The 14,132-nt window shown below is 37.7% G+C and overlaps 1 protein-coding gene across 1 annotated transcript in view; it reads left to right on the top strand.

Annotated features, from left to right (window-relative positions):
- Positions 1 to 14,132, top strand: part of LOC136864226 (lysine-specific demethylase 5A) — an 843,789-nt gene that overhangs the window by 806,140 nt on the left and 23,517 nt on the right. The window contains exon 29 of the mRNA XM_067140948.2: positions 8,386 to 8,552. Within this exon, the coding sequence (XP_066997049.2) occupies positions 8,386 to 8,552 (167 nt within the window). The remainder of the gene's footprint in view (positions 1 to 8,385; positions 8,553 to 14,132) is intronic.

Genomic DNA, 14,132 nt, shown 5'->3' with positions numbered 1-14,132 from the left:
GAGGATGGCATTCAATAGTACTAAGCTTTACACTGTTGAGGTGGACAGAATTAATACTGCAACCGCCCAGTAGGCGCTCACATTATTTATAGAATAAGAATGAGTCAGCCATGTTGTCGGACCATTGTTCTTATTATATAAAGAATTTCTGTTAAACTTGTTGAACTTTTAATATTTTTCAGCAAAACTGCAATGTAGAGGGAATATGTATCCAAAATTTTATCTTTTGAGTGGGAAGTAGGTAATAGTCCTCAGGCAAACCCACAAAAGCGCAGTGGATTTTATAAATATTGTACTATGAAATGCCCACTGCAACGGCTAGCTTTAAGACCATGAAGATATTGTTTGCAGGGTTATGAGCGGTACACTAATTGGAGTGGGTACATTTTTTTTTTTTTCTCCGTAACAAGCATAGGATCAGTTTAACCCTTTCCTGCCCACATTTTCAATCCGTTCATCCTCAGGTTTCAACCTATTATTTAGGAAAAATTGATGCAGAGCACATTGTTTCAGACAGAGTTAAATATAATAAAAACTACTGACCACAATGTTCAAATTTTTAATAATATTAAAAAACATACCATCATATCCATATCTCTATTCCTGGAGTCATAAGGTTGTTGGTTCAAACATCCAGTCTAAAATTTCTTTGAGGTGGTGGTTGATTAGTGTCATTCCTTCCCAAACTATAGTAAGAACGTTTTTGATGTGATCTATCTACACATACGCCCGAACCCCCCCCCATCTCTCTCTCTCTTTTTTTTTCTGCCATGCAAAGCTGTCATACTTTCTCCCCTTTTCAGTTTGAGATTTAGGATTCTTTAGTTCAGCTGGCCAGTTTTTACGATCATGTCTTTTAGGTGCACAAGCCTCCATTGTCATGAAAGTTTTGTAGTAACCGCACGGATGAGAAAAAATTGTCAAAATAAACATGATGGTGTGACCCTAACCTGTCTTCTAATAACCTGGTTTCCCAGCAGCATGTCCTTGTTCCTGGGTTACTATTTACCACAAAATATATTGCTCTTGTGAAATCCTTCCGGAGTGGCAAGCATCCATGCTTTGAAACCCTACTTTACTGGTTTCTCTTTTATATACTGTTTAATAACATTGCAACCTTTGAATGGGATCATTGCTTCTTCAATGGCTAATTCTCTGCCTGGATTGTACTTGTACTTTAAACTATTCATTATTTGCAAGAGTGGGCGAACTCTTTGAAGCATGTGGCCTTTAGCTGTCCAACATCCACAAAATATTTTGTGAGAATGTTGCATCTCCTAAAAGTCATACAGTTTTTATAACAGGACACTCAATGTCTGGACTAAACCAATAATCACGAGATTCAGGAAGTTGAAAGATGCCAGTGTATGTAAGAACTCCAGTTTAAGCTTTTATTATTTTCTAAGCAAGTGTCTTCCCATTCTGTATCTATTTTACCAGAGTGTGCCTGTTTGAATGCTGCATTGATATTTGTTTAATTGGCTATGTCATTGAATAGTTTGTCTCCGCCTAACATATGTAAAAATAATCTATTTGTCCTGACCCACTTTCCAAATTATGGACAGGTCCAACATCATCCATATAATCATTCGGAGTAACGAAACTAAATGTTTGTGTTGCCTGAATTGCTGGTGCAACGCCATGAGGTCCGATTTCTGGACATCCGTTTTCAGCTATATCACTGTTATCAGTAAAAATTATATTCATTGATATGTTCTTCACTCACTAAAATTCACTTCCACCACTACTCAACTATTGTGTGTCACTTTCTTCTCCTGTATTTAGCTTGGTTTCAATATCCGCAGTACTCAATCCCGCCATGTTTACGAACGAAGCAGCTGACCTGCGCACGCTTGAGTTCAAGAGGGATTATTGCTCTTCTTTTATTTCCTAAGCCTTGTAGATTGTACTGCGTGTTGCACTGGTACAAGCCAAACACTAGCTCCACAACGTGATCACAACCTTACTAGGACTCAAACTCATAACATTCACTTTCAAACCTGCACTATTCAGGGTAACTCTCATAAATCCATTTTTTTTTCTTCTTACGAGCGAATGGACCACTAAGGATCACGCTAAAACTTCATTTCTTTCTCTTCATGCGGAGTTTTCTCTGTGTCCAATACTCCATGCGTTCGCTGGCCTGCTTCCGTTGTTCATCTCTCCAGGCTCTTCCGGTCTTCCAAGTTTTTCCTGCGGCTTGAAACTGCTGTAGCACCCAAGTGGCATCTACAGGTTTCTGAACTCCCCAATACATTTACATTTACTTAATTAATAGAATGTTACGGAACACAAAAAGAAACTGATTGGGCGCCAGTGTACTTGATGATACACAATATGAACTTAACATGAGTCTAGTATATCTTCCAGGGTGGGGTCATAGGCTGACGATATCCTGATTTGCTTACCTAACCTGCTGGCTTGTTGAACTGAAAAGGTATGAGGAAGTACTGGCTAGGTATTCTTTTCTGAAATGATACACAGTTAATTAAAATGTGTAAATATACTTTCAAAGTTAAACCACCTCAATATTCCTATAGCATACTAATAAGCTACCATCCACCTTCACAACACATAACAACAAAAATGACAGTGTAAGAAATATGCACTTAAAATTAACCACTTTGTTGTACCTATAGCATACCACAACCATCCACCTCCATCCACATAACACAGATTATAACATAAGAAATACACTGTTTTCTCTTATTACTCACAATCAGCACTGAATTTACTCGGCATAATTACTGAGTTAAATTAGCTGGTACGACGACCTTGCTATGAAATAACTACTACATTAGGACTTATTAGATAGAGTTTGAGGGATATTCCACCATTCAACACATTGTAAAAATATATTAAAATTATAAGAAGACCGGTTTCGACTCTCTTGGAGTCATCATCAGTTCTTGGTGAAAATCAAAACAAGGGGAATCTGATAACAATCATCATAACAAAACACCATGTACCTATAGGTGATTGATTGCATGGAAACACATCAGTGGGTTGCTAGACATTACCTTGAAATGCAACGTACACTTGGTAAGCAGAACTTGGAACTTAAAAGTTTCCAGTTCTGGCTCTAACCGTCTTGTGTTCATGGAACACGGAACATCAGAAATTCATGTACTGGTTGAAAATATATACATACAAACTCGACACGGACACTTATAATTATAAGAAACCTTGGCTCTCTAAGAGCGTTCTTGGACTTGATAGTCCTGTTTCTATCTGAAAAAAAAAAAAAAAAAAAAAAAAAAAAATAAATAATAAAAAAAAATGGATGAAATACACACACATTGAAGCAAAATGTACAAAGACATTTCAATGTGTGTGTATTTCATCCATTTTTTTTTTTTTTTTTTTATTTATTTTTTTTCAGATGGAAACAGGACTGTCAAGTCCAAGAACGCTCTTAGAGAGCCAAGGTTTCTTATCATTATAAGTGTCCATGTCGAGTTTGTAAATTTTTTATTTTTTATTTCTTTTATTTTTCTTTTTTTTTTTTTTTAATAGGGGCTTACGTCGCACCGACACAGATAGGTCTTATGGCGACGATGGGATAGGAAAGGCCTAGGAGTTGGAAGGAAGCGGCCGTGGCCTTAATTAAGGTACAGCCCCAACATTTGCCTGGTGTGAAAATGGGAAACCACGGAAAACCATCTTCAGGGCTGCTGATAGTGGGGCTCGAACCTATCATCTCCCGGATGCAAGCTCACAGCCGCGCGCCTCTACGTGCACGGCCAACTCGCCCGGTGTATATATTTTCAACCAGTACATGTATTTCCAGTGTTCCATGTTCCATGAACACAAGACGGTTAGAGCCAGACTGGGAACTTTTAAGTTCCAAGTTCTGCTTGCTAAGTGTACATTGCATTTCAAGGTAATGTCTAGCAACCCACTGATGTGTTTCCATGCAATCAGTCACCTATAGGTACATGGTGTTTCGTTATGATGATTGTTATCAGATTCCCCTTGTTTTGATTTTCACCAAGAACTGATGGAAACCGGTCTTCTTATAATTTAATATATTTTTACAATGTGTTGAATGGTGGAACATCCCTCAAACTCTGTCTTATTAGTTAAACGTCAACACGGAAATTAAGGTCATAACCTACGACATTAGGACTTCCTCCGTCCCTTGACATACGCTAAACTCCTCTGTACGTATTTACACAATATCTTCTCTTTAGCTTGAATTTATCTACCCTATATAATCTGACTAGTCTGAATAGCCGGATCACGAACCTCAGCCGCATAACCTGCTACACCATCTCGGAGTTGGGGTTAAATACCACCATACCTCGCCGAACCGTTATATTCAACTAAGTATAATGGCTTAGCACTTCATAGCATATAATGATATCTTTTTGTTATTTGTTTTACGTCGCACCGACACAGATAGGTCTCATGGCGACAATGAGGCAGGAAGGGGCTAGGAGTGGGAAGGAAGCGGCCGTGGCCTTAATTAAGGTACAGCCCCAGCATTTGCCTGGTGTGAAAATGGGAAACCACGGAAAACCATCTTCAGGGCTGCCGACAGTGGTGTTCGAACCCACGATCTTCCGAATAATGGATACTGGCCGCACTTACATGACTGCAGCTATCGAGCTCGGTATAATGATATCTAAGCCTGTCGGATGTCCCAACCGGACATCCAGAGATGAGACACAATTTTCCAAGACACAGACACAAGCAGCATTCAATGGGACTAAATGTCGCACACTTCAAATAAGACAACCACTAGTCAAGACCAATAAGATCACATTTCCAGCAAACCAGCCATAACATAATCTCTTCATGTCATATGGTTTTCTCTGTCCTAGCTAATCACCATTTTCCATTTGTCGCATGTGGCACACCGTTTTCAAAATTGCGTACTGATGCCTTGAAAACTGTTAGGAGAGACAAGTCACGTTGGGCAAACCTACTTGTTACACAACTTTCTCTATATATTTAGTTCTCTTGCTTAATCACGTTTCCCAACTTTTGGTGCCACAGAATGCTGGCAGTTTCACACAGAGAGTTATTACAATGAACTAAATAATGTTTGTTACCTTAATAAATACCTACAGTATTCCTACAATGAAATAAATGATACTGACAGTATAAAATAAATATGTAACCTATAACTTGGCATAAATATTGCTGTAAATACAAAAATTGACTTAACGTCGGGTTGGAATTCTGTACGATTACAGTGCTCATAAATGCCTTATAACAATTTCACTGCTGAAAAAAATACAAAACTCTCGCATAGATCGCAGACATAAGTAGATAATGCGGACGAGCGTTTTCAGGCACAAGGGACCGGGAGGCAAAGTGAACAGATGGGCACTAAGGGCGGGAAAGAGTTCACTAGCTATTTATTCTGAATAAAGTTAAAGCATATATTACCTAATATATTTGCTATTCCTGTTGCCTTTTTATGTGAAGGGACAGGAAAATTCGTGTTCTTGTTCAGCGTGTCACCATTCTCCATCCACTATGGGCACCATGACATTACATCTGCAATTATCATCCACCATGGACACCATGAAGTTCCAAGTCATAGGGTGACTTGTGCCATAATCCCTTGCAGGAATGTCCGTTGTCAAAGATTTATTCGCTGGGCTTAGTGGCTCAGACGGTTGAGGCGCTGGCCTTCTGACCCCAACTTGGCAGGACCCCCTGTGGGTGGGGGATGCAGGCGAAGAATACACCCATGGTATCCCCTGCCTGTTGTAAGAGGCGACTAAAAGGGGCGACCAAGGGATGATTGTATTAGAACCACAAAACTACTTGTGACTAGTACTACCACGTGGGGAACACTATGGGTCGCTCTCACTTGCGCGTAGTACCACTATGTTAGGTACCAAATAGATTTGTGATTAGTAGCACGCAGAAGCACTGTGCAGTAAATTGCAACTTGGCAGGTTCGATCCAGGTTCGGTCAGGTGGTATTTGAAAGTGCTCAAATATGTCAGCCTCGTGTCTGTAGATTTACTGACACGTAAAAGAACTCCTGCGGGACTGAATTCCGGTGCCTCGGCATCTCCAAAGACCGTAAACGTAGTTAGTGACACGTAAAGCTAATAGCATTATTAAAGATTTATTTGTCACATTAAGTTTGTTCAAAATAAATACCAGACAACTAAATGCAATCTGTGGTTTAATGAAAAATTTATACCGATTTCACTTGCCACTTTCAGTAGAGTCCACGAGCAAAGTTACTAAATGACTGTTTAAAAATGGGATTGTTATAAGATATTTACTAGACCAGACAAATCGCACTGATACTTGACCTTGGTGAAAATTATTCAACACTTCACTGTTTGCATAGTCTGAAATACGAATGTGTAGAGGTTTTTTACATAATTGTTTGAACATTTCTACACTGTTCCAAAAATACGAAGTATTTAAGTGTAGACATTAACTGTTGAAATTTTTTAACACTCACTGTAAAAGAAAGTACAAGTTGAAACATTCAATTATTAAATCACTAACCACAGAAATAAACAAAAGTCCTTTAAATGTTTCTGCCACAGACATACACTGACCAGCAAAATTAATGGATGTGAAACGTTTGTTTTATTATTTAAATTGATTATTTTCATGAAAAATTTATCGAAGTAATGTTATCTGTTATTGGTACCTTTAGTTACTTAGATATTTCTTTTCATGAATATAATCTAAGTAAATAATTTAAAAACTGTTTCACAACTTAACATGCTTTTTTCTTCAAAAATTCAAGTGATCTATTAACTTTGCCAGTCAGTGTAAATACAAGTCCACAAACACTGTCTTACAAATTATAACTTTCAGCGTAGAAGAAAGTGCAAGTTAAATGTTCATGCCACAGAAATAAATAGAAGTCTGTGAACACTGTCTTAACAAATTATTCAACACTCAGCATAGAAGAAACTGAAATTTAAATGTTCACGCCACAGTATTAAGCACAAATTCTTAAATGTTCACGACAAATAAATAGACACAAGTCGCTAAGCACTATGGTTACAAATTATTCTAACACCTTGACTGTCGCACATATGTCAAAAGTTTAAGTCGTTGGACTTCGTGAATTAACATTGTGTATTGCCCACGTATCTCCTGCACTAAATCGTCAGGTGAACGAGCTGTTTCTTGTGGAGTCCTTCAGCAGCATGGTCAAAAATTGAGAGGTGACTGATGTTAGTGCATTCTGCTGGACTTCCGTAGTGAGGCAGCAGGTAGCTTGGTCATCACGCTTACATGTTTCGTCAGCTTTCATATTACTTTAATTATGATCCATAGGACTCTGACAGTTGGCTGGTAATGTGGGTATTCATTTGTGAATTGTATGGTTACACTTGTTGCCAGTGTATTTTCTATTCTATTCTGATGTTTTAAAGAGATATTAAAATAATAATTGGCTCTGAGTGACATGGAGCCTGACATAAGATGGAAGTTTTGAGGCATGCATCAGTCCTTCTGCACTGGAACTTCTAGAACTTATGTAGTTGTTATGCTACAAATCACTGGAAATAATTTGCATTTTTAACTCTCAATAATTACTGTACTGGTGTTACTGCTACTATAAAGACACTGGATTTCATCTCTTTTCTCTCAGATTCCAATAACTCTTTTCACTCATATATACACATAGAGAGAGAGAGAGAGAGAGAGAGAGAGAGAGAGTAAATACCCTTGCATAGCACAGACCTACAGCAACTGGACAAGAAGCATGATATATTTTAGATAGATACCGTAGATAATGTGTCTCTCACATTATAAAATTGTAAATACAGTGCTAATAAAATATACAAAAGCGCTATTCATTAAAAGGGAATTGAAATAAGCACTCTAGAAATTACATTTATTAAGATATCTTCCTAAACTGCTTAGTGACGTGTGTCACACACAAAATTGATAGATTGTCCATGCAGTCATGTTGGCATTTAATGCACACTGCTCACTGTTCGTGTGCCTATACAGCTCTCCACAGCAAAGACACTGATTGCTGTCACTTCCCTCTTTTATCTCAGATTTCAAAAATTTTCGTTCACGTTTAAAAAGAAAAGTCAGTCTGGGTAGCTCAGGCGGTAGAGCGCTGGCCTTCTGAGCTCAAGGTAGCGGGTTTAATCTCGTCTCAGTCCGGTGGTATTTGAAGGTGTTCAATTACGTCAGCCTCGTCAATAAGTTTACTGGCACGTTAAAGAACTCCTGCAAGACAAAATTCCGACAGCTCAGCATCTCTGAAAATTGTAATAGTAGATAATGGTATATAGAAATTACATTTGTTATGATACCTGCTAAACTGCTTAGTGACATGTGTCACACACAAATTGGTAGATTGTATTGATTTATTATGACAGTTAACATTCTTAACAATTAAGACAACTTCTCATGTACATGTGGTTGTTTCAGGTCATGAAGTTGACTGGGTGCAATGTGATGGTGGCTGTGATATGTGGTTCCATCTGCATTGTGTTGGTCTGATAAAAGGTGACATCAATGAACAAGATGACTATGTATGCACTAGATGTTCTGGTAATCAACAGAAGTATGTTGAAGAGGAGATACATCTTTCACCGGTGCGTACATTCAGCCCAATTTTTTTTTAATTCGAGTTCAGTGAATCCTTCCCAACCACAAATGGGAGTTTTCACTGAATGTGAGGGAGAAATCATATTCAAATAAAACCAGTTAAAACACCATCATACCCAGTTTCCAGCTGTTGTTTAAAACACTATACTTCTTTTAATAAGTCGTTGGATGGGATTATGAATGTGAGGAATGGATTTTTTTAGGTTAAGTGGAGATGTAAACAAGAATTCCCTAGATATGAAGTACAGAATAATAGATTGTAAAAATTATTTCTGCAATATGGTGGTTTGTGGAGCAGGGAGAGGGAATCAGACTAGTCCATTTGGGGGAATTTTTTAGAATGACAACACGTTGAGTACAGAGTCGATGTCACACTCTTCCGCTGGTGCCAGATTAATTATACACAGTGTACGCTGTTTAATATGTTCATGGAATAGATTTATATGATATATTGATTAAAAAACATCACTTCACACCAAGGTCATGTGTGACACCTGATGATGTCATGCTACTTTTTGTAATGTAAAATGTAGTTTGAATGTGATTGTTGCTTTTTTGTTTTGGTAAAGGGATACAATATGCAACAGAAATTCTGGATATAACCATATTTTGAAATTTAAATTAACTAACAGAAATTCTGTAAGCTGAATATTTATGAAAACATAAAAAATGCTAAAAAATTACAGATTACTCAACCTCTTAGGTTGGAAGAACTTGTGTGAAAATTTAAAATGAGTCTTCAGTCCTTATAACCTCAAAACAACAAAATAAATATTAACACTTTCCTAGTGTATTATATTATCTTACAACGTGTTGTGAAAGGATTCCATGTTCATCAGAGGAAATAAAATCTAAGTACCAGCAGGACTTGCAGAGTTACCACCCTCTTTGTAGCCAAAGCAGCAACCTTTCTGCCCAGGACCTTGAATATTTTTATTGCATCTTCAGCACTAGCCTCAAGCTTTCCTGCTATATTGAAATGAAGAAGAAGGAGAAAAAAATTGAAATTTTGTTTATGCATCTCTGATACTGCAAAGATGAAGAGATGGGTTCCCACAAGGCAGTATTATTGGACCTTCATGTTTTCTTCTGTATATAAATGATATTACAGTGAAGCTTCATTATACGTTTTTCAGGTGCTTAAAAAAAGAAACCTGTGTGAAAAACATATAAATCAAAGTGTTCCTACAGTATGCAGGAGGGAAAGAAAACAAGTGTAATTTGCATTAAAAAAACTATTATAAATTTGTGGTAATATGAACTCGAATAAAGAGCCACACTGCTGGGTTCCGTGGTTCAAATCCCGGTCACTCCATGTGAGATTTGTGCTGGACAAAGTGGAGGCGGGACAGGTTTTTCTCTGGGTACTCCAGTTTTCCCTGTCATATTTCATTCCAGCAACACACTCCATTATCATTTCATTTCATCTGTCATTCATTAATCATTACCCCAGAGGAGTGCGACAGGCTTCGGCAACCGGCACAATTCCTATCCTTGCTGCTAGACAGGGGCTTCACTCATTCCATTCCTGGCTCAGTCGAATGACTGGAAACAGGCTCATGAGCTTGAATATATCACACAATTTTCTGTATTAAACTACACAGAAAAACATCTGTTGTTTTAGTCTGTTTTTTATTGTCTGCTGCTATGGCATAAATTACACCCTCAAATCACAATAACTCTTCGAATATTTCATCAGACACATTGAGATCCATCACAAAACAAGTGATAGTTTCTAGGGCACTAACAACTCCCAACGGTACTGTTCAGCTGCTGACCATGATCATTGCCATCGTCATCAATTCAACAATTTCACCGATAGTCAATGACGCTCTTGTCAACATCTTTGTATTCACCAAACCATGCCCTTTCTCCCAAACTGTCCAATTCTTCGTCACCACCGGCAGCATCATCAGCAGCTTCATTGCCCAAGTCTTTGCAATCGCCAAACCCCACTTTATGAAAACAGTTGTATATGGTTAATTGTAGCTCTCATTACCGCAAGGTTGTGACGTAATGCGTTCACTATTAACGAGATTCAGGTGTTACATATTTGTACAATTTCAGAACTATAGTTATTGATGTTAAATAAAAAAACTCCAAAAATATATCAAGTGAAAGCATCTGATATATTTGTAACCATCACATCACTGATTACTAGAGATAAAGAAAAGAAAGCAAAAATCTTACCTGTAAAATGTTGATCTTCATTGCACCCTTCTCTCGTATATCTAAGAAGCAGACGGCGTGTTGTACCAACATCCTGTGATAGTGAAACTGAAAATTGCATATTATCAAGTGGTTGCAATTCACTCGTGCAATTTGCAGGGGAAAATTCTACCATCACATTTCTCAAATACGCTGTGTTGGAAGGGTCCGCTGTACACCTATCTACAAGCTATTGAAAATACCAAATTGATAAATGGTGACTAAAGTATAAATAACAAGATTGGGTGCCACCTGCCACAATTACAGGAAGAATTAACTCTTTAGAGCAAGGAGCAACTCCCTCTCCCAAGGCGACGGTCATACGAGGCTCCAGACTTGCTTCATAACCTTACCTATTACTGTTTACCCCTGAAAGTAAATTTGGATAGCATGCCAGGTGTTGGTTTTTTTTTCACTCCACCGATAAAATATTTACCACAAGTTTCACTACAACAATTTACTCCCAAAACAATATTAAAACAAAACAAAAACCAACAATTATCATCACGTGATGAAACCAGTATAAACCTACACAAACAACAACTACAATCTATACACCATAACTGTACATAATTCTGAAGGCCAAGCTTCAAATTGATTATTCTACGGATATGAAGACTCTCCCTTACTAACCTTAAATATATTAGCACAATGGCATCATCACCGTGGAATCTTACCACATGTCATAACTGTACCAAAAAAAAAAAACCAGCCGCCTCACTATACTCTGTTACTAAGCCATATACATCCACAATGTAAAATGTCTGCTGTGGGATTAATAAATAACGACAAGCATGTCGTATTATTCAAAGTATGAGCAAGTAATAAACACTTCAGCTACGTTTCTGTCAAGTCGTAATTAGTTCTGTGCACAACATATTACCTCCAAATTACACATATAAAAGACTGCTCACAATGTGCATTTCCTCGGTGAGGAATCCATAGTCTTACTCATAGAAGAACACAGTGTATCATCTTCCACCAAGCGCTCACTGGGAATGTGAATGAACGAGTAATGCACTTGTACAGCAAAGACTTCGCAGTGGCAATCGTCTTCAACAGCAACCTCATTATCATTGTTCAGTAACCGCAAACTCGTGCACATTAAAAATAAACTTGTAGCATGCACACACAATATGTTTCGTCCATCACTCCATAACAAGCAAGCTGAGAAACTCGTTGCACACGCACACATATATAGGCTCGTTCCATGTGGCGTAGTGTCTACTAAAATCCACAGCAGGAAATAACACTACCACTGCCACATCTTCAAGCGTCTCTTGGTCAATGCAACCTCATTCGAAATCGGAGCTTTCAGATTGGTTACCAAGCTGCCGATCCGCAAATGGCGAACTTGCACGCTTGTCCATATTAATGAATTTGCATCTTGGCCTAAGGCCGGGTTTCTAAACCACATGTTGTAACACTTCCAACTGACTTCAACCGTCTTTCCCGATATAGCCACTGTTTTCCATGTTGCAGACTCTTATACAAATTAAAGTTACATAGATACAAAATTCCCTACTATAAATTCTTCTTAAAATATTATGTTTTTACATATAAATGAACAACATTACATGATTTTCATGACTTCTATATTACGAAAATGAGAATAGGAATGAGATCGTAGTGAGTTCTGTTTTGTATGTCAATTTGATAGTGATGATGAGACAAATGTAAAATATGTTTTGGCATTATGAAATATTTACATGAAAATTAGAGAAAAATTTTAGTCTGTTTCAACACTTCCCTATTCATCAATTTAAGTGGAAGTAGTTCTATAACGACTTCAGTATGCTAGTCTTATGTGATGTTACGAAGAAGGGGCCCCACATTTTTAAATAGCCCAGGACCCCCAAACACCTTAATACGACACTCGTGCTCCCCACTGTCAATTCTCACCTTTGAATGTCATTGTTTGGTCAGGCATTAACCTTCTTAGTCCCCAGGCCTGAAGTGTACACCCATCCAAAATATGCAAGCATATTTAATGCCATTTACTTGCCTGTACGAAAATGTTCGTAGAAATTGAACCGTTGGTCATAGCATACTGAAATTTGTTCAGATTCTAATCATTATATTAGTATACGTTCTACAGTTGATATAAAAATCCTAAGCTTAAAAATGAATATGTAAATCTGCATTGTTACAGGCTGCTGCAACTTTTAAGAAAATCTAAATTCTGCAAGCATTTTCTCAAAAGTATCTTTGGAATTTGAATAAAAGTTATACAGGGACATCACACACAACACCTGCTATTCATTATAAAAAAGGAAAACAAGAAATCAGTTAGTTTCTTAAAAAATAAAATTTGATGGCGAATGTATATTTCTTCAATTTTCTCATGAAAAGTGTGAATTTTTCTTCTTGTTAATAATCGAACTTATTTTTAAATCTCATTTATTTCTAAGTCACAGTATGAAAAACAACAAAATATTACTCTCCTACTTTACTGTTTCAAAACTGTGCATTAATCAAAAACTAATTTAACAAAACATTGTAACACATACTGAAAATGTATAGTTACACACACACACACACACACACACACACACACACACACACTCTCTCTCTCTCTCTCTCTCTCTCTCTCTCTCTCTCTCTCTCTCTCTCTGTCATATTAAAGACCGTTATGCCTTTCAGTATTCAGTCTGCAAGCCTCTGTGAATTTAATAAATGTTGCCACAATCCTCTATTTGCAACTAGTGCTGTGGCCTCATTTATTTCTATACATCTTATATTTAAATTGTTAGAAACTGAGTCTAACCATCGTCGTCTTGGTCTCCCTCTATTTCTCTTACCCTCCATAACGGAGTCCTTTATTCTCCTAGGTAACCTATCTTCCTCCATTCGCCTCACATGACCCCACCACTGAAGCCGGTTTATGCGTACAGCTTCATCCATCGAGTTCATTCCTAACTTAGCCTTTATCTCCTCATTCCAAGTACCCTCCTGCCATTGCTCCCACCTGTTTGTACCAGCAATCATTCTCGCTACTTTCATGTCTGTTACTTCTAACTTATGAACAAGATATCCTGAGTCCACCCAGCTTTCGCTCCTGTGAAGCAAAGTTGGTCTGAAAACAGACTGATGTAAAGATAGTTTCGTCTGGGAGCTGACTTTCTTCATACAGAATACAGTTGATCGTAACTGCGAGCTCACTGCATTAGCTTTACTACACCTTGATTCAATCTCAATATATTACTATCCTGGGAGAACACACAACCTAAATACTTCAAATTATCGACCTTTTCTAGCTTTGTATCACCAATCTGGCATTCAGTTCTGTTGAATTTCTTACCTACTGATATCAATTTAGTCTGCGAAAGGCTAATTTTCATACCATACTCATTGCACCT

The sequence above is a fragment of the Anabrus simplex genome, chromosome 2 (assembly GCF_040414725.1).
Source record: "Anabrus simplex isolate iqAnaSimp1 chromosome 2, ASM4041472v1, whole genome shotgun sequence".
Taxonomy (NCBI): domain Eukaryota; kingdom Metazoa; phylum Arthropoda; class Insecta; order Orthoptera; family Tettigoniidae; genus Anabrus; species Anabrus simplex.
Note: the sequence above shows the minus strand (reverse complement) of the source record. Positions and strands in the feature narration are given on the sequence as shown.